General features: G+C 40.1%; 1 protein-coding gene and 1 non-coding gene across 2 annotated transcripts in view; both read right to left on the bottom strand.

Annotated features, from left to right (window-relative positions):
• Positions 1 to 14,678, bottom strand: part of srpk2 (SRSF protein kinase 2) — a 66,150-nt gene extending 51,472 nt beyond the window's left edge. Inside the window, exons 1-2 of the mRNA XM_051381419.1 lie at positions 14,561 to 14,678; positions 14,208 to 14,274 (exon numbers count right to left, since the gene is read on the bottom strand). Of these exons, the coding sequence (XP_051237379.1) occupies positions 14,208 to 14,274; positions 14,561 to 14,576 (83 nt within the window). The 5' untranslated portion in view covers positions 14,577 to 14,678. The remainder of the gene's footprint in view (positions 1 to 14,207; positions 14,275 to 14,560) is intronic.
• A 3,553-nt stretch (positions 14,679 to 18,231) lies between these two features.
• On the bottom strand, positions 18,232 to 18,305 carry trnat-agu (transfer RNA threonine (anticodon AGU)). The gene has a single exon. It is a non-coding gene; the product is annotated as a tRNA-Thr (tRNA).
• Between the last annotated feature and the right edge of the window lie 314 nt (positions 18,306 to 18,619).

The raw sequence follows: 18,619 nt of genomic DNA, 5'->3' as shown, positions 1-18,619 counted from the left end.
AGCACTTTAGGAGGCCAAACAAAGATAAACAGAAAAATAACAAGGTGTTTTTTTCCTACTGTCATAAAGTATAGTGAGCAGAGCAAATAGTGCTGGCCACAAGCTGAGGGGGCATATAACAATGAGTGTATTGTGATTACAGCCCTGTAGCACGGGAGACAGAGAAGGCAGGCCTGTGGTCACCAGTGAGTGTTTGTCCACACAATGGATGTGATAATTCACTTAGCAGAGGTAGTGCTCTAATGTGACTGGAATAGCGTAAGACTGGCAGTTAAATGTCTTAGTGTGAGATGACAGCCTTCAAGTTCAAGCTAAATGGGGTTAAACAGCAGTCAAACAAAGAAGGCAGCCAAAAGACAAATGCAGACTGGAAAAATACGTCTCATAATTGGAAAAATGTGCTGCAGTGCAACATTAAACAAGACTAACTAACTATGAAAATAAGAGCTACTAACCAGAATTATTTATGACAACTTTAATTTAACTTAAGTCACCTTGTAACTTTAAATGGTCCTTGAGGCATCGTGTCATCAGCCAGGCCACTGGCAACCCAAAAGCTCAAAACATGGTAGCTAGCATGCAGATGGTAGCATGTTAGCATTGCTGATTAGCACTAAACACGAAGTACAGCTGAGGTTGGGGCTGAGGCAATATTTCCGTCTGGACTAAAGAGGTGGACTGACTGACGAACACTGCCATCCAGACAGCCATACCGCTAAAAAAAAGGACATAAACTGGAAAGTAATCACTAGAATTAAACTGAAATGTGCTAAACTGATTTGAAGTGAACCAAAAATACACGTATGATAAACATACTGAAAGCACTAATGTGGAAAACACATCACATTTTGAGTGCTGCATGGAACAGTTAATAAATCCTTTATAACAGCATCACTTCATGTAAAACAAATAAACAAATTTTTGTTTTGACATCGAGACAGAACCAGGGAGACACACTAACTAGGCCACTTAAGGTTGTAATTACAGATGTAGTGGAGGGTAAACCCAATGTATCTAATTTTATAAACAAAGCACATCATTACAAGCTCTATCAAACTGAGGAATGCATTATAAAATTGAGGGTTTTATAATAAAATAAATGTTGTATACAGACCAAGTGGAAGTTTATCCAGAAGCATCTGAGTACACAACTCAGGTGCTTCTGGATAAACTTCCATCAAGAGCAAGAATTTCCAAACAGGTTTTTGAGATGGGGCTAAATGAGGACATCGGACTGCGCTATGAAGGCAATTACTCAATGTTTACGATGGCAGCAGCAGCCCTGATAGAATGGAGCTGATGCATAGACTGTGAAGGACCCACATAAGCACAAAGAGTATACACACTCTCCAGAGATCTGGATTAGTGTGCTGTAGAAATACTGAGACTGCAAGCACGAGAAGCAGTGATTACAGCCGACACAAGCAATCCAATACCATTGGAATAAGTACTGATTCCGCCCTCTTGTATCTATGTCTGCATTCGTCATATTATCTGTGATTACTGGTGAGTAAATTGGGGGGAATGTTTAAATGTTTTGGACCCTTATCCTTTAAACCACACTGACAACATGGGCAGCATCTTGGTATCTCATCACATGCTTGTTACTGAAACTGTATCTACATTTTCCATGGGGCTTTGGGTTTGAGTTTAACTTTTCCTATTTCTGAAGGGGGCAATTACTTAAATCAATGGTGGTAGTTCACTATGGGCAAAAGCTATAAACCAGGCAACAAGAAGACATGAGAGGAGCTGAATTATTTCAAAAAGAATGGGCATTAAAAGGTCCAGTGTGTAACATTTAGTAGGCTGTATTGTCAAAAAATTGAATATAATATATAATATAATATTATTTATAACTATGTTTTCATTGGTATACAATCATCTGAATATAGGCAGCTTTATGTTATTGTTAACTTAGAATGAGTCGTTTAAATCTGGTGATGCTGTGGGTTGCCTTCCATGGAGTCAAACATGAACCATTGAACCGCTGTGTTTCTACAGTAGCCCAGACCGGACAAACCAAACACTGGCTATAGATAGGGGCATTCACATTTTTTGTGCATTTCACAGCCACTGTGATTTCTCCGTCACCTTTTAAAACAAAGGAGTTGCTTAAGTGATGTGCAGCATCACGTTTTGTAGTGGAGCACATGTTGTATCCAGACAGTAACAACACAACCAACAATATGTAAAAAGGATCAGAGATGGTGAAATTTCAACTAGGCATATGCTGCTCAGTTGTTAAAATCCCATTTTCATTGGCCTCACTTGTACAGTATTTTTTTTCTCTAAAAAGTGTTGTTTTATCTCAATGTCCCAAATAAGAGTGGCAAAAAGATGATTAAAGACTAAAACTATAAACTACAATGAACAGGCTCATCTGAGTCAATTATAACTGTGAACTTGTGGCTATAAGGTAGAACCAGCCAATGACAGCTCACCTTTTTTGCCCTGGGTTTCGAATCTCAGTCTACAAACAGGTGTCCTATTTAATTCACGGTGGTTGTATGGGCCATAAGCATGAGAGAGAGATTTACAGAAACTACTCAGGCCTGGGAAACATCTTTCCACATCCTCTGTATGTTTTTAGTGTGATTACCCTGAAGAGCTAAGTCAACCCCATAGAATTTGAAAGATTACTTCCAAAGCCATCCAGAGTGTGCAGCAACATCAAGATGTATATTTAAAATAACTCACAAGTACAATTCTGTCGTAAAGTAAGTATAGTTACACAACTGTTCACAAAAACTCAGATTATTTGTAGTGCTACAGCGTCTAACGGCATGTATGCCCGCTTTGTATTACAGTAAAACTGCATTAAACTGCAAACACTTTTAGGAGGAGAAACACCCTGCCTACTTATTTTTCTTGGTTTCCTCAGATCTCGTGTAGTTCAGATTATTAGGAGAATATAGAAAAGTCGATAGTAAAGATAGAGACTTTACATTGAGAAGGAGCCACTTCTAAAGCTTGTTTGCAATGCAGTTGTTTTTATCTTGCAAGCATAAAATATTTCAAATATAGCCTAAGGGTGAAGTAGACAAATAATTTTGAAGGTAAAACATTTAGAAAATTTAACAGACGACTGGAAGTGCATATTCATGAGCACAACTCCTCCTTTCGAATTGGCCAGAAGGTGGCAGTGGAGGGTGACTGTGCAGTGTCAGCCTCCCCGACTGTGAAAAGCTCCTGCCCTCACAGAATTACATGCCCTATTAATGTCTTCCCTGCCTCCTTCTGTGATGACCCACTGGCCTGCAACTGCAGAACTGGACCACACTTCAGAAGCATTACATGACAGGAACAAATCCTTGCTTCTTGTCTCCCGCTGAAGAAATCCAATTTGGACCACACACACACTCTGAACATGGGAATCCCTCCTTTTAATTCACTCTTGCTCTGCCTCATTCAGCCTGATCGACTCGGTAGATTTGCTTGTGTCTTGTGCTTTCCTGGCTAACGTCCTGGGAAAGCAGGAGGAAAATCCTCAACAAGCTCCTAATCAGACAAACATCTACTTTGAAAAGGGCGAGCTAAATCCAATAGAAAAATCCACCCTGTGAGTCCCTAAAACAAGTCACTAGATTTAAGGAGCTTGATAAGTATTGCCCAGCTGTCAGAGCTAAAAAAGAAAAACCACTCAACTTTAGCCTTGCTAAATCCAGAAGCAACCCGGTGGCTCACAAAACCAGCACACCTCACTAACTAAGGCCTGTTGAAAAGGTGAATTTAAATTGGGAGCTTCTCTTCAGGAGTACACTTAAACACCTACTGGAGTGGCCTACTTCTACAGTATATTCAATTAGCCAGTCAGCCAGCAATAATACTGGCACTGTGGCCACCGGGGAGGAAATCATTCCCACTCAGACACCACAGAGGAAGCAGCTAATATCATATTACAATTCAGTATATAACAATAAATTATGTGTGAGAGGCATGGCTAATCTCTCTGACTGTTTGAGTCTGTGTAAATCTCAGTTATATTCCTATTTGGGACATTTATTATAAGACTGTAGGATTATAGACAAAGAAAATCAGAAAATCTAATGTTTTTCATATACACACATATATTCATACATCTAGATGGAAAGGCTAAGAAGATATACACATCATCAAAACACAGGTTTCCCTCTGATTGAAGTTGCACTAATCAATGTTTTATATTAACAATGGATTAAATGAATGTATACTTTGAATGGTGTCACTTGGAGTGAAGAACCCACATGAAATTATCACCCGACTCTGCAGTTCCCCACAGGTTTTCTTTGTGTGTCTTTCAGCAAACTGTTTTGGTTTTAAAGACTGCAACTAAACTGTTTGGGTTCAGGCTCTGAAAATGTTGCTCCATATCTGCTGGATGTGTAAATAATAAGGCTGCAATTAAGTAGTGATTATTTGAATTATCTGTCAATCATTTTGTCAATTAAGTGATTAGTTGTTTGGTCCATAAAATGTCAGAAAATGGTGAAAATGTTGATCACTGTTTCCCAAAGCCGAAGCTGATGTCCTCAAATATCTTGTTTTGTCAACAACCCAAAGATATTCAGTTTACTGTCTTAAGAGAACTAAAGAAACCAGAAAATATTCAATTTAAGAAGATGAAATCAGACAATTTGGACATTTTTGCAGCTCTAATAAATAAACAACTCTTTGACAACTGTTGTGAAATCTATATGTCTTTCAAGTATTTGATGGCATCAGCCAATTAATTCTGCTCAAGTGTAACCATAAAGTCAACACTGCAGGCTGACATAAAACTGGTTTCAGCTCACAATCCTGACATAACAGACGGTGGGTGTGGATGGCACATCTATGGCCGTAACAACTAACTAAAGAAAAACAAAAAGATGAGTCTCTCTGCCCCATATAAAGTTGCTTGAGAGAAACTATAAATTGTAGTCATGCAGGTCTGACCTGTATTGACACATTTCAAAGGTCGTGACTCTGACTGTGGATAAATAACATACACAAAGAAAACATAGACCTGTAGTGGGTAATATTTGTATGTAAATGGGATTTCAATCTGCTTCTACATTCAGCTGCTTTCCATTCAGCGACCTATGTGCTTTCCCCATGTGTCCAACGCAGCACTTTTTACTAACCCTCGTTTCCTGCCTTCAGCTGCCCTGTGGCATCCTCTAATTCGCTATCTCCACTTTCCTTACTCACTCTCCATCTCAGGCTTTCCTGTTGGTTGGCCAGACACAGGCTCACCCATGCAAACTCTCATTTTCACCCTCTCAGTCCTCCTCCCTTTTATTCTCTCTCTTTATCTTCTACTCCACGTCTCTAGCGTTCAGCATGCCTCTCACTGTTTTCCCCCTTTTTTATCTCCCTCACGCCCTCTCCTCTTTCTCTCTACATGCAGCTCACATGCTCTGCTCTCAGCACCCGCCATCAGCTCCATCCAGCCAGGCTGCAGCATTGATGAAGAGAGCACTATTGAGCAGTACAAATGTGCTTGCCAAAGATCGAATCTCTGAGCTCTTCCTAACGTCTATACAATACATTACATACTAGTCATCAATGCACGATGGCTTACTCCTTAAACTACTGGTGTTCATCCACAGCAACAGTAGCTGGACCGCCCAGCTCCCAAGGAAATCAATTTAATTCATTAACAGGGAACCTTTCAAAGGATAATTTATCTCAGCAGCAGACTGATCTTACATATGACCAAAAACAAACATAAATACATATGTGGCTACCAATCCCAAAAGCTGTCTTAAAGCAATAGTTTGATGTTTTGAGAAATATGCTTATTCGCTTTCTTGGCAAGAGTGAGAAGAGATATCTTTCTAAATTTCTTTATAAATTTCTAAAAATATGGAGAATCTCTGAATACAAGGGACCAAGACAGAGCCTTTATATTAATGTTATACAACACTGTATGTATGTGGGTTCACTTAGTGTTGTAAGTGATGGTTATTTTTCATTTTATGTCTATGCTGACAGATCAAAATGTCTTCTTTCATGTGATTTGCATCCTATACCCACTTCGATTTTATGAATTCTTAAAGGTGGGGTCAGTCATTCTAGGGAAAGATAGTTCATTGACGAGTCTCATTCCCAGGTCGTCAAATATTGATGCTTTGGCAACCCAGGAACGCCACCTGTTGTGCGGCTTGCTCAAAGCCATCTACCATAAAACGAAGCATTAACATTCAGCTATCTTTCTCCAGAATGACTGACCCTCCTTTAAAAGTATAAACCTCAACAGGTTATTTTAGACTCTAGCTTCAGCATGCTGACGATACCAGTAAACACACCGTGTGTCGTCTCTGCGCAACTGTGTTCCAGTCGGCTGCCCGCTCTCATCTTCAGTCAAAGACTATAGGCTGAGCAGAACCTCCGACAAAAATCAATGCAGTTTACAGTGCAGTGTGTGGGAACATCAGTCAAGTTAGAGTCAGCTCATTTCATGCAGAAAGGTCTATAGTGCTACGATAGGCACTGCAAACTGACAGATATACATCCCAAGAAGAGTATTTGCATTTAGACACACTAGTGCTCTGCCTGGAAAAGTTATGACTAATGAATACTATTATACTGGTGTCGGCTTAAATCACTTTCACACTCACAACCCCAGAATGTTTTGGTATTCTGATCCAGATTAATTAAATCTAGGAGGAAATTCACATCAAAGCCTCAGTCACTAAAACTTTCTATGAGCTGCCATCGGCCAGAATGAAAAACAGACAGATTCACAATCTCTATTCAACAAGGCAGATTGAACATTTGATCTTTAATTAAGGATGGACTGTTGGGTCGGCTTACCGAAGATGCATGCAGTAATGGAGAACGTACGACAGGTCAAAAGCCAGTGAAAGGGCTCCTTCATTAATCATTAAAGAGAAGCCAATTGTACCCTGCCATGCCTCCAAACTGCATCATGTTGTGCCAGATTCATTGTGACTGTTATTATTGCTACTGGACTACTGGAGTCATACAGCTAGTGTTTCCATGACAACATTCACAACAAAGGGCATGATGATGGTCTATTTATTATGATAAAGTGAGAAAAATAAATGTGAAACTTTAAGCCTATGATCCGTGACTAAACAAATTCTGTCAGAGAAAAGAGTACTTTTTTGTTTTATGTGGTTCCTGCAACAACTTGCAAAGCACTCTGCACTTTGTTGGTATTAGGTAAACAATTCCCACTAAAAATAAAGTGGCATGGTGGCGATCCTAATCTGACTACTTAAAGAGGTACTTCACCCTAGAACATGTTTTTGAGCTGTAAACTGAATTATATGACTATACTTGGAGACTTTCCAGAGGACTCTCTGGGTTTCCAGCGCTGACACAGAGATTCTGACAGCAGCTGCTCATTAGCTCTGACTATCAGCTCACTGTTTCTGCTACGCTGCTGTGCTCAGTCTGTCAGTCACTCCGGTTGGTGTCGAGGCCACGCCCCCCTAAAGTCAGCGTCCTTTGCAGGTGTCAAACCACACCCATTAAAGTCACTGCTTCAGGCTACAAGACAAAATCAACCGGTTTGTTTCACTTCCATTTTAAGAATATATTGTTGATAAAAAAAACTTTAAGCAGGTATCAACATGTATTCTTTCAATTTCTTGCTCTTCTCTACTCTCAATGAGTTTCTCCTTTTTGCTTCTTCCTCCCCCGTGTTCTTTGTTGTACAGATTACAAACAGATTTGTATAAATACTGTAATAATATGGGCTATATAAATAAAATGGTTTCTGTAGTCTTTCACAGTACAGCCCAATAGATAGACAGATAGCCAGAAAAAAGGGGGGGGATGACACACAGCAAAGGGCCACAGGTCGGACCCAAATTCATGGCCACTGTAGCAAGGACTCAGCCCTGGCACATGGGGCACCAGCTATACCAGGTGAGCCACCAGGGCGCCTCACTGTATGGATTATGCTATGGTAAACAGAATATTTTGGGATTTTGGAGTGTTGGTTGGAAAAAAAGAGCCGTTTTCTGACATTTTATAGATGAAACTGACAAATCAGTGACTCAAGAAAATTATTGACAGGTTGATCAATAATGAAAATAACCAGTAGTTGCAGAGAGATGATGCAGGAAAGGGAAAACTTTATAAGGTGATGTTAAATCTTTAGTATTAGTTCCTAAACCTGGTGGACCATACACAATAACACACAAACACAATAACTCCAATGGTTTTGTTCTTTTTGTTTAAATAACAGGCCTTGTGAGTAAGAACTAAGTGTGAACGTATCATGATGACACACATTGGTTTGTGGAGCATGGTTTTGATGCCTCGAGTAACAGAAGTAACAGTATTTGATCAGCACTCCCTAGTTTGACAGTTTGATCTGAGTTTCATACGGTGCACTGGACTCACTGAGAATGACTTGTCAATCACAATGTAGCCACGCCCTAGAATATATGCTGCTTTTTCGTCTATTTTACTCTAAACTTGACCATAATTTACTAAGTGAACATGAGACTTGAAACTAGTGACTGAAACCATAAACCTGTCAGGAAACTGTAAGCTGAGCTAACAAATCAAGTGAGATGTCGGGCCATTTCTCCATAAGAGTGCATGGTATAATTTCTTTATTGGAGCCAATGGAGCTGCCCCCTGCAGAATGAAGGTTTAAGACACTTCCACGTTGGCTTCACTTCACACACCTGGAAGCTCTGTCCATAATATACACCGATCAATTCAATTCAATACAATTCCATTTTATTTGTATAGCGCCAATTCATAACAAGTTATCTCAGGACACTTTCCAAATAGAGTAGGTCTAGACCGTACTCCTTATAAAATTATTTACAGAGAGTCAACAGTTCCCACCATGAGCAAGCAAGGGGTTGGTCAGCCATAACACTTCAGCTACAGTAGCTCGTCTGTTGGATCGGACCACACAGACCAGCCTCCACTCCCTGTGTGCATCAGTGACCATGAGCCTGTCTCTGGTTCACCGCTTTTCCTTCCTTGGACCACTTTTGATAGGTACTGACCACTGCAGACCGGGAACACCCCACAAGAGCTGCAGCTTTGGAGATGCTCTGACCCAGTTGTCTAGCCATCACAATTTGGCCCTTGTTAAAGTCGCTCAAATCCTCACACTGCCCATTTTTCCTGCTTCTAACACATCAACTTTGAGGACAAAATGTTCACTTGCTGCCTAATATATTCCACACACTGACACTTCACCTGTCAGTGGTCATAATGTTATGGCTGATCAGTGGGTACTGTCAATGGTAAGAACAAGCTTAGTGTAGGCTCAATACCACTAAGCTTTCAACACCTCAGCTCCTATCAAGTAGTGTATCTCTCTCTCTTACACACACAAAAAGATTGACTCACGAACACACACACCCACACATAATGTACAATACCAGTAACCAGATCAGCAAAACAGACCGAAAGAGACACAAATCTGTTTCTGAAATAAAGAGATAAGATCAGGTCATGATGCGCAGGCAATAGCCCGAACACTTCAAAAGACAACAAGAGCAAAAGCTGGCTAATGAAAAGAGCTGGCGTATCAAAGTGAACTTGGTATGAACTTGCCTTTTGGGCCACAACCAAGTTCAAAGCATCTCCTACTACTCCACCTACGAATCCTGTACATATATACCTGCGCACGCACACACACACACACACACACACACACACACACACACACACACACACACACACACACAGTTAATACTATGTTATTTTAGTAGACAACAACAAAAAATACCACAGCGCAACTGCGCTTACGAATCACAACTTGTGTCTGTGAATTCAGCTGCCATTCCCCCTGGTACATGGTGTTTGGTCATCACAAAGTGATAAACTACTCAGCAATTCATGTAGTTGCACTCCATGAGACTGATCCACTGATTATCTTACAAGTTGAGGCAACACTGAGCATGTGTCCCCTGACAAACCATGTCAAATATGTCAAATAGTTTCTGGATCTGTGAAAAAGTGAAATTGAGAAAATCCTGAAACATGTATGTTCTCAGTATCTGATCGATGTTGTCTGAGATACTGTGTGTGATAATAAAAGATGACTAATCCATTGTCCCTGAATAATACATTCAGTAAATAAACAACTGTCAATGTATCATCACTGGAGTGCATCAGTAAATAGACTGTTTACATTGCCTCATCTTATCATAATTGTGGTGTTAAATTCACACTGATCCAGCTTGTGGTCCAGGTTTTGTACCCTCTCTATGACCATTTAATAAACAAGAATCTAGCTCTGTGAGCTCTTTACTTTTTGACACATTCATACTTTGAGCTAAATTCTAACATCAACATGCTAATATGTTCACAATTACAATGCTAACATATTCATATTTATAGGTAATATTCACCTGGTTCACTATCTTAGTTTAGCCTGTTAGCTTGCTAACATTTGCAAATGACCAACCTCAGTCTAACACAAAGACTGAGGCTGATGGGAATGACAATCTGGGCACCAGTGTCAAAAGGCCCTTCACACCCTTGGTGCACCTCCAACATACGGTTTGACATATTTTGCCTGATGAGATCTCTTCATGGGACTGTTTTGGTCCGTACAGACTGTGAATGTCAGTTTGTTTTGTTACATTTGTTCTAGTGACCTGGTGGTTTGAGGCACTGACCATGAATTGCAATGTCCCCTATATTGCATGTAATTCCCCACCACTCCTTCTCATGTTATATCTCTACTATTGACTCTCTACATGGGGCAACTAATATCTTTACTCTTCTTATTAGGACAGATTTAGGTAATCTAACATAAGCCCCAGCATGACTGCTAAACGTCAACCCAAATAGAGGATATAAGGACAGATATAAGCTATAAGGACAAAGTACATATACATTATATACACTCAACAATAAGGTAAAAAAGGTTAAAAAGAAAAGTAAAATGCCATCGGGCTAATAAATGTAGCAACTCATTTACCTAATGTGCAAGAGGTAGAAGAAGAATTAAACATGTTTTTTCTGGAGCTGTAGATGGAAGTAGCTAAGGAGTCAGCCATCTCACTTCCTTCTCACCTCTGTTGAGAGTTGCACATGCACAGTACCGATGAGGCATTTGCAAGAAAATGGCAGTGGCTAAAAACAAAGTTGATGAGCTGAAGCACAAGCAAGCATTTAAATCATGCTGGAAACAGGACTTAAGTTAGAGGATATAGACAAAACTCCAACTACACATTGCGCAGTTTGCCACAAGTTTGAAAGCAAAGTTTGAAATAAAACAGCAGCATTTTTCAAATACATGTCAAGTTTCTGAAAAACATTAGTCTGTTGTTTGCATAGGGGCAAGTAAAAGATATTTGGGAAGTAGATTTCTGATCCACTTCCCATATAGGGCAAAACCCTGTATATGTAATCACAAACATAATGCACACAAACCCTCCCTTGTCTTCGGAGTGAGTCCTCAGAACGATGCCATGATCTGTTCTTCTAAGCTTTAGTTAAATCTCTCCTCCCCCTGCCTTTGTTAGCATGTTTATTGGCCAGACTGAGTGAGGTAAGGTCAGATGTTGCACAGGGTTGAGGAACAATAGGCACTTCCTAAGGTGGGGATTTTTTAATGTGTGAGCATTTATGTGAATGCTCACACATTGACTGAACATCCCCCCCCCCAGTACACATTGCTCTGATGTGAAAGCATCTTCGTGGTAGAAGTGTGTGTGTGTGTGTGTGTGTGTGTGTGTGTGTGTGTTTTGTCTGTGTGTTTGTACGCAAGTCTGTTGTGGTTTCTGAACACAAAGCTTGTCTCGGCTGTGTGAAGACTTTCAACAGAGACCAGGCATGACTCTGGAAGAATATCACAACCTGTTAAAGACCCAGTGTGTAAGATTTAGTGGCATCTAGCGATGTAGTTGCAGATCGCAACTCACTCGCTTCACATTCCCCTTCCAAGCACGAAGGACGGACTACAGTGGCCATAACATGCGTGAAAAACGCCCTTCTCTAGAGCCAATGTTTGGTTTGTCCCTTCTGAGATACTGTAGAAACATGGCAGTTCAACATGGCGGACTCCATGGAAGGCGAGCCAAAACATAACGATTCATATATTCAGGTGATTAAACACTAATGAAAATATACCTATGAATATCATATTCCATTTCTGCCAATATATCCTCCTAAATGTTACACACTGGACCTTTAAGACAGAGAGAGTTTGTGTATGAGCGGGTGTGTCTGCTTGCCCTGATGCTACTGTGACCCTTAATAAGCGTCTCAAAACAGGGGTGAATTGAAATGAATGGATGAATGTCTAAGCTAGTGTATATGTCATTATGTAGTAGAAAGATGAAGAGACAGAAACAGCGGGAAAGAAACTAAGATGCTGCAGTCGTACGTGAATCTTTAAGATTCAACTGGATGACAAATCCTAGAATCTAATCTCAAGATACCACTGAGCGGTCTGTCAAGTCTATGTTGCCAAACCTCATCATGTCATATGCTGTCAAACATGCTTGGCTCTAATTGAGAGCTGAGTCACCACCATGTTCTGTAAACTGATACGCAATGGTTACACATATGTCATTAGATTTATCTAATCTAGGATCTGGATTCACTTTATGAAGAAGGATTAAATAAAGGCTATATCTAATGATGTTTACATATTTTCAGTAGGTGATAAGAGTTGATAAGAAATTAACCATTTCAGTGACAAATGAGCAAACTCCATCCACTAAAGCCATGAGATGTGGCTGAAAGCAAAGTCTTGTGTTCCTGAAATTGAATTTATGCAATTTGCTTCATTGTAGAGCTGAGATGATTAATCGACTGACAGAAAGTGGCAACTATTTTGATAATTGATTAATTGTTTGTCCTACAACAAGCAAAAAACACCATGGTTTCAGTTTCTCGAAAATCAGAATCTGAGGCTTTTTCTTGTTTTATATGATAGAAAACGGTATATTCTGTTTTGCACTGACAAAAGCAACAATTTAAGACATCAGAAATTGTGACATGCATTTCCTGCTATTTCCTGAATAAATAATTAATCTAGTATTGTCAAGAAAATAATCAGCAGCATTAGTACTTCCTACTTCACTGTGAATATTTGGGAAAATAATCTTAAATCTAGAGTCATCTAGAGTCAGACTCAATCATTTCCTCTGCCTACTTAATCCTTATCAGAGTTAAGCTCTACTGTATATATCCCAGCATACATTGGGCGAAAGGCAAGACCACATTCACATGTCACCAATCTCTGGGCTACCACTGGACTCATTTGTTATCTGGAAAAAATAAATAAATAAATCCTGAAATAGATGAAAATCCAGTACATGGGATTATTTCACCACTGACACAATGTTTTCATGCATTAAGACAGAATATCGTAATAACTAGATTCATGGGTGGACACACATCTGTTTGTTGTATGTCAATGTGCAGGTGTTTGGGAATTCCAGCACATTCCAGCAGCCCCCTGGGGTGGCCGCACCGTTGGTATCACCTAATTGATGCCTCCTTTGGCTGCCGCTGACGTCGCTCCAATAGCATCATGCCATGAAGTAAGCCCCCACTCTCTCCACTCCAATTCGCATGCACTTTACAGAGCCACTGCGCTGCTCACACGCCAGCCCGCTGCAAACACTCACGCTGAAATAGCCGTGCATCTTCCCTGTAATGCTGCCAAACAAAAACCAGAAGCACACACCAGGAAATAATGCTCTGACAGATGCAAGAAGTTACATAATGAAACGTGTGAGAGATCCTCAAATAGGCAAGCCGTATAAAAGAAGGTGTTGTACTCCTTATCTGTCTGGTATTGCCATCACTACTGCAAAAGGGACCATGGAAATGAGCTGTCACATCACTCAAACCTCCCATTTGCAACCTCACAGTCCAAAAAAACAAAACAATCAAGAGCTCATCAGCACTGGAATCTAAGAGAGGCAAAATATAGGTATAAAGCTGAAGAACTGTAGGCAAGTGTGGATGCAAATGTTGCTGGAATAGGGAGTTGAGTGGGGACCGGTGGGGAGCTCATCGTCCAAGATACCCAGTCCTCTAACGTAAATGGCAACTTCCCACACTGCACAGTAGCGTGTCAGGAGAATAAAAATACTCGCTTTATGCCATATGTGCGCACAGTCTACACTGCCGACGCACCGGCAGCAGCGCCGGGCGTCACACGGAGAGGGACCCGCTGCCAACAAACCAAACCCCGGCAAACAAACACTTCACGTCCACTCTCACTCTCACTACGTCGCACAGTCATCAGCCGCCGCCGCCGCCCCGCTTACCTCCGATTGTGACCCGTTCTGTCTTTCTTCCCCTTCGGCCTCCTTTTTCTGGCCTGGATGGCCATCACTGCCGGGGTGAGGTTACGTTCATCCACGGGCATGACCGACGTCCGAGACCGGGGAAAGGGTGTAGGAGGGACGGACGGGGAGAGAGAGAGAGGAAGAGAGAGAGAGAGAACAAACACACATCATCAGGCTCTAAAGGCTGGCTGGCACTGGTCATTTATCGTCGTTTAGCATGCCCCCGGTAAGCTATCTGCCAGCGTAACTTCCGCCACCTTTTTTTTTTCATTTACAAATACAACAGAAGTGCGGTAGCATAGCCAGGTCAGAGGCTGAGGGGGGATACGCACCTTTCCTGGAGCTCATGTTTCCTCCTCTTCCCCTCAGCAGGAGCGGGCAGCACGGTGGCAGCAGCCGGAGTCTCTCTCTCTCTCTCTCTCTCTCTCTGTCTCTCTCTGTCTCTCTCTCTCTCTCATACACAGACTCAAACACACACACTGAACCCGAGCTACCTCTCAAGATGACACGCGCTCCCTCTGTCGTTTGAGGCGGGAGTCGCGTGCACTCCTGCCTAGACTAGCTGAAGCACAAATTAATATTTTACCTAAATGTTAAGTATTTTATATATATATGGGAGGATTTATGCCTTTGTTAGACAGGACAGGATAGGGGGAAAGAGACAAGCAACAGAGGGCCACAGGCAGGACTCGAACCCCTGACCACTGCAGCAGGTTCACGGGGTGTGTCCACCAGGTGAACTATTAGACCTAAAAATCTATTATTCTTAGAAAAACAAGAAAACTAATGTGTGAAACATTACCGACTAGGATGATTATTGACAACCAGTTAGGAATGTCAACGGTTAACAGTTAATCGATTAACCGCCAATATTTTTGACCAGTTGCATGTTGGACAAAGGTTAATTTTTACACACACACACACACACACACACACACACACACACACACACACACACACACACACACTTAGCTTAACACATTTGTAACTGCTTACTAACCCTGACGAACTGCTAGCTACCTAACAAAGCAGAACTGCCTAACAGGTTATTTATAAGTTAGTCACCAATTGGTCCTGTGAGCGGATTACTGGTTGTGTTGCTCTTTTTCCTCTCCATTCACTCCCAATGTTACCAAAACAGGTCTCTGAATCACACTTTGAGCACATAAACAAACAACTCTGTTAAATACAGTTTGGTCGCTTATTTACAATCATACTATAATAACAATAATAGTTTGTGAATTAAGAGAATAGTACCTTAATTGTAAATAATAATTTACTATTAAGCATTATTTTACATGTTAGTAGAATCTGCTATTATCTTGTTTATGTGATTTAGAGGTCCTGTATTACCAATGGGACTGAATTGAGAGAGAGAAAAATAACAAACCGTAATCTGCTCACAGGAGCAGTTTTAACAGTTTTCACCTTAACCAAAAGTTCTCTAATTAATTCAAAATGAATTAGTTAATTACCTTTTAATATCCTTTCATGTTTCACAGAATCCACCCAATACAATGTCATCCCATGTAGTTAATTATGTTCCATCTCCATCTCAGAGGCCTTGTTGATATTGGCACCAAACAAGATACCTAAAATGCAACACAGAGCATTGAGAGGTTTGTGGACTATGACAGAACCAGTACCTTCATCAATGTCAACGATGCCTAAAAACACTTTTTTTAGGAAAAAACAATGTAAAGCAGATTCCACCAGCCAGTGCCTCTCTTGAACAACATATAAACAACTTACCAGACAGGCTATGTGTGAGGACAGGCACTACTCCGGTCACCTGTGTTACCTTTGACACCAACTACCTGGGGTTGGACCAAGACAGATGAGGGTGTGTATGAACCTCACTGACCACCCTAGCAGAGGCATCAAAAGCCTGTGATAAGCTTGTAGTGCATTATGGTTTATGTTAAACACTGCAAGTGCAAAGTGCAGTGGCATCACTAGCTTGCCCACCTCTGTGTCTGAAGAGTGTAAGTGTAAACAACGTGCTTGAGTACATGCTTATATTCCTTTATTTTTCATTGCATTAATCAAACTTTCCCCCCAGCTTTTCTGCAAAAAAATATTTAGCACCTATTTGGCAGCCTTGGGCCTCATGGGCCAAAATACAGTGCCCTGATATTTATATAATTTCATAACATATAAAGCTACATCTGTGCCAGATTTGTTGCTTTTATCACAAAATGTACAATTATTATGACTATTTCAACCTAGCAGCCCCACTATAATAGATGATATCTATCCATAATAGATAGATAGATAGATAGATAGATAGATAGATAGATAGATAGATAGATAGATAGATAGATAGATAGATAGATAGATAGATAGATAGATAGATACTCCTTCTCCACTATGTTATACTTTTATGTACTGTACATGAGTACAAAGACTTGGTAGCAAGCCCAGGATGCTGCGTCTGTATTATTTATAGTAATAGCTGCTCTCAGCTTTATGCTATTTATTAGATTTGTTGGACTTTTGGCGTTTTATGCTCTACAACATTGCAGTTTCTGTTTTGATGTCATTACAGTTTTATCTTGTCTTTCATGGTGCATGAAAGACAGAATAGTAGAATAGAAACTTAAGGTCATAAATAATCCAGGCTTCACTGCTCCTGGTACAGTTTATGCAGCGTTCCAACAGACAAGTAAGACTTGGAGTCACTTGAAAAATGTATGTTTATGGATGATAATACCTGTTAAAACCACACAGAGCACTCTGAGTCGGAAATCACAAAAGATTTCATAGTGCCGAGGTAGTCTTCTGTCACTAGACATAGCCTACAATAATTATAATCCCCAACCCCTTACAGGTTCAAAACAAGAGCTCATATGTAAAAGAAGATATAGGCAGTAACTAGGCTTGGGCCCCTCTAACTTGTGTTTTAATCCTGTATTTGCAAAGATTGCATACTTCTTTGAAATCCCTAGACCTTGCCATATTTGGTCCCTTTAATTTCTGGATATGAGAGGGATAAGTTGTAGCAGGTCTTTATACACAGAACCATAAGCAACATGGTTTAAGAAGAACATTTTAGAGGTGAAATTAAACACTTTTTCCATTTAAATTAGAAGCCACACAGTATAAATGACCACAAATGGCTTCAGGAAATAAGTAAGTACCAAGACTTTTGAATTTTTGTATATTGTTCTTACTGACACATATCTATTTCTCCAGAAGAGTGGGTAACAAGGGACAAGGGTGGCTATAATAGACTACATAATGAATGAATCTTATGCCCCTTAATCACTTCTCTCTCACTTCTCACCATTAAGCATTGCATATTAAATTACTTTCACCATGTAAAATGTGATTAGAACTGCTCATAAATGTATTTGATATTGGCAAAATGGAGAATTATTAGTCAGTTTATTCTCCTTACCATGTCAAAGACAAAACTGTAGACTGAAAGTCAATTTTTTAAAAGCCTTAAGCACAAACACCTGTGTCATATTAAGCTAATTAACAGCATTTATCAGCTATAAAAATTTAGTCATGATTGGAACAAAGCAAAACAACAGCTCTAAAGAGGCCCAATCAGATATGCTCAAGAAGATATATAATAACAGTAATGTAGGGCAGCAACTAATTTATTTATGGTGTAATTGTTTGTTAGTTTAATTAATCTATTAATATTTTTTCAAAAATGTTAATTGATTATTAAAATAGTTGCCAATTAATTTTCTGTCATTGTCTAATCTATTAATCCACACTAGGCCTAGTGTTGCAGGTCTATGCCAAACACCGACACTGACAACGAAGAGCAGCATTAAAAAGTGACATAAGAAAGCTCTATAACTCCACAAAGGTTATTAATGCACAGTTCATACAATGTCAATGTCCTTACACATTTCACCACATACCCTCCGATTTCTATGTGAAATCTGTTACCCCTGAATTGAAATCATGACTTGTATTTCTGTCTATCATGTAATTTACCGTCAGTCTGTAACCCGGGACCATCGGCGCTGCTTCCACATTGAAAAGGCACCGCTGGGATTCGAACCCAGGATCTCCTGTTTACTAGACAGGCGCTTTAACCAACTAAGCCACGGCGCCGATATCCATGGAGTTATCTGCTCTAATTCACTATCGTAGAAAAATTGAGTCGGTGGCACGTTCGATAATTGAGAAGAATGATTTATAATTAAATTATAAAGTATATTGGGAAATGATCTGCAGAGAAATGAAATTTGTCATTAAACTGGACATTTGGCTATCACTGATGAAACTGTTAACTACTCTTAATATAATATAATTTTCAGATGATGGCACTCTTGAATATATGATTAAGTTCATTATCTTTGCAAAATGTTTCTATGCAAAAACATAAATTCTCTAAATCACTAAGATCCCTTTTTCTCCTAGAACTG

The sequence above is a fragment of the Dicentrarchus labrax genome, unplaced genomic scaffold, assembly GCF_905237075.1.
Source record: "Dicentrarchus labrax unplaced genomic scaffold, dlabrax2021, whole genome shotgun sequence".
Classification (NCBI taxonomy): domain Eukaryota; kingdom Metazoa; phylum Chordata; class Actinopteri; family Moronidae; genus Dicentrarchus; species Dicentrarchus labrax.
Note: the sequence above shows the minus strand (reverse complement) of the source record. Positions and strands in the feature narration are given on the sequence as shown.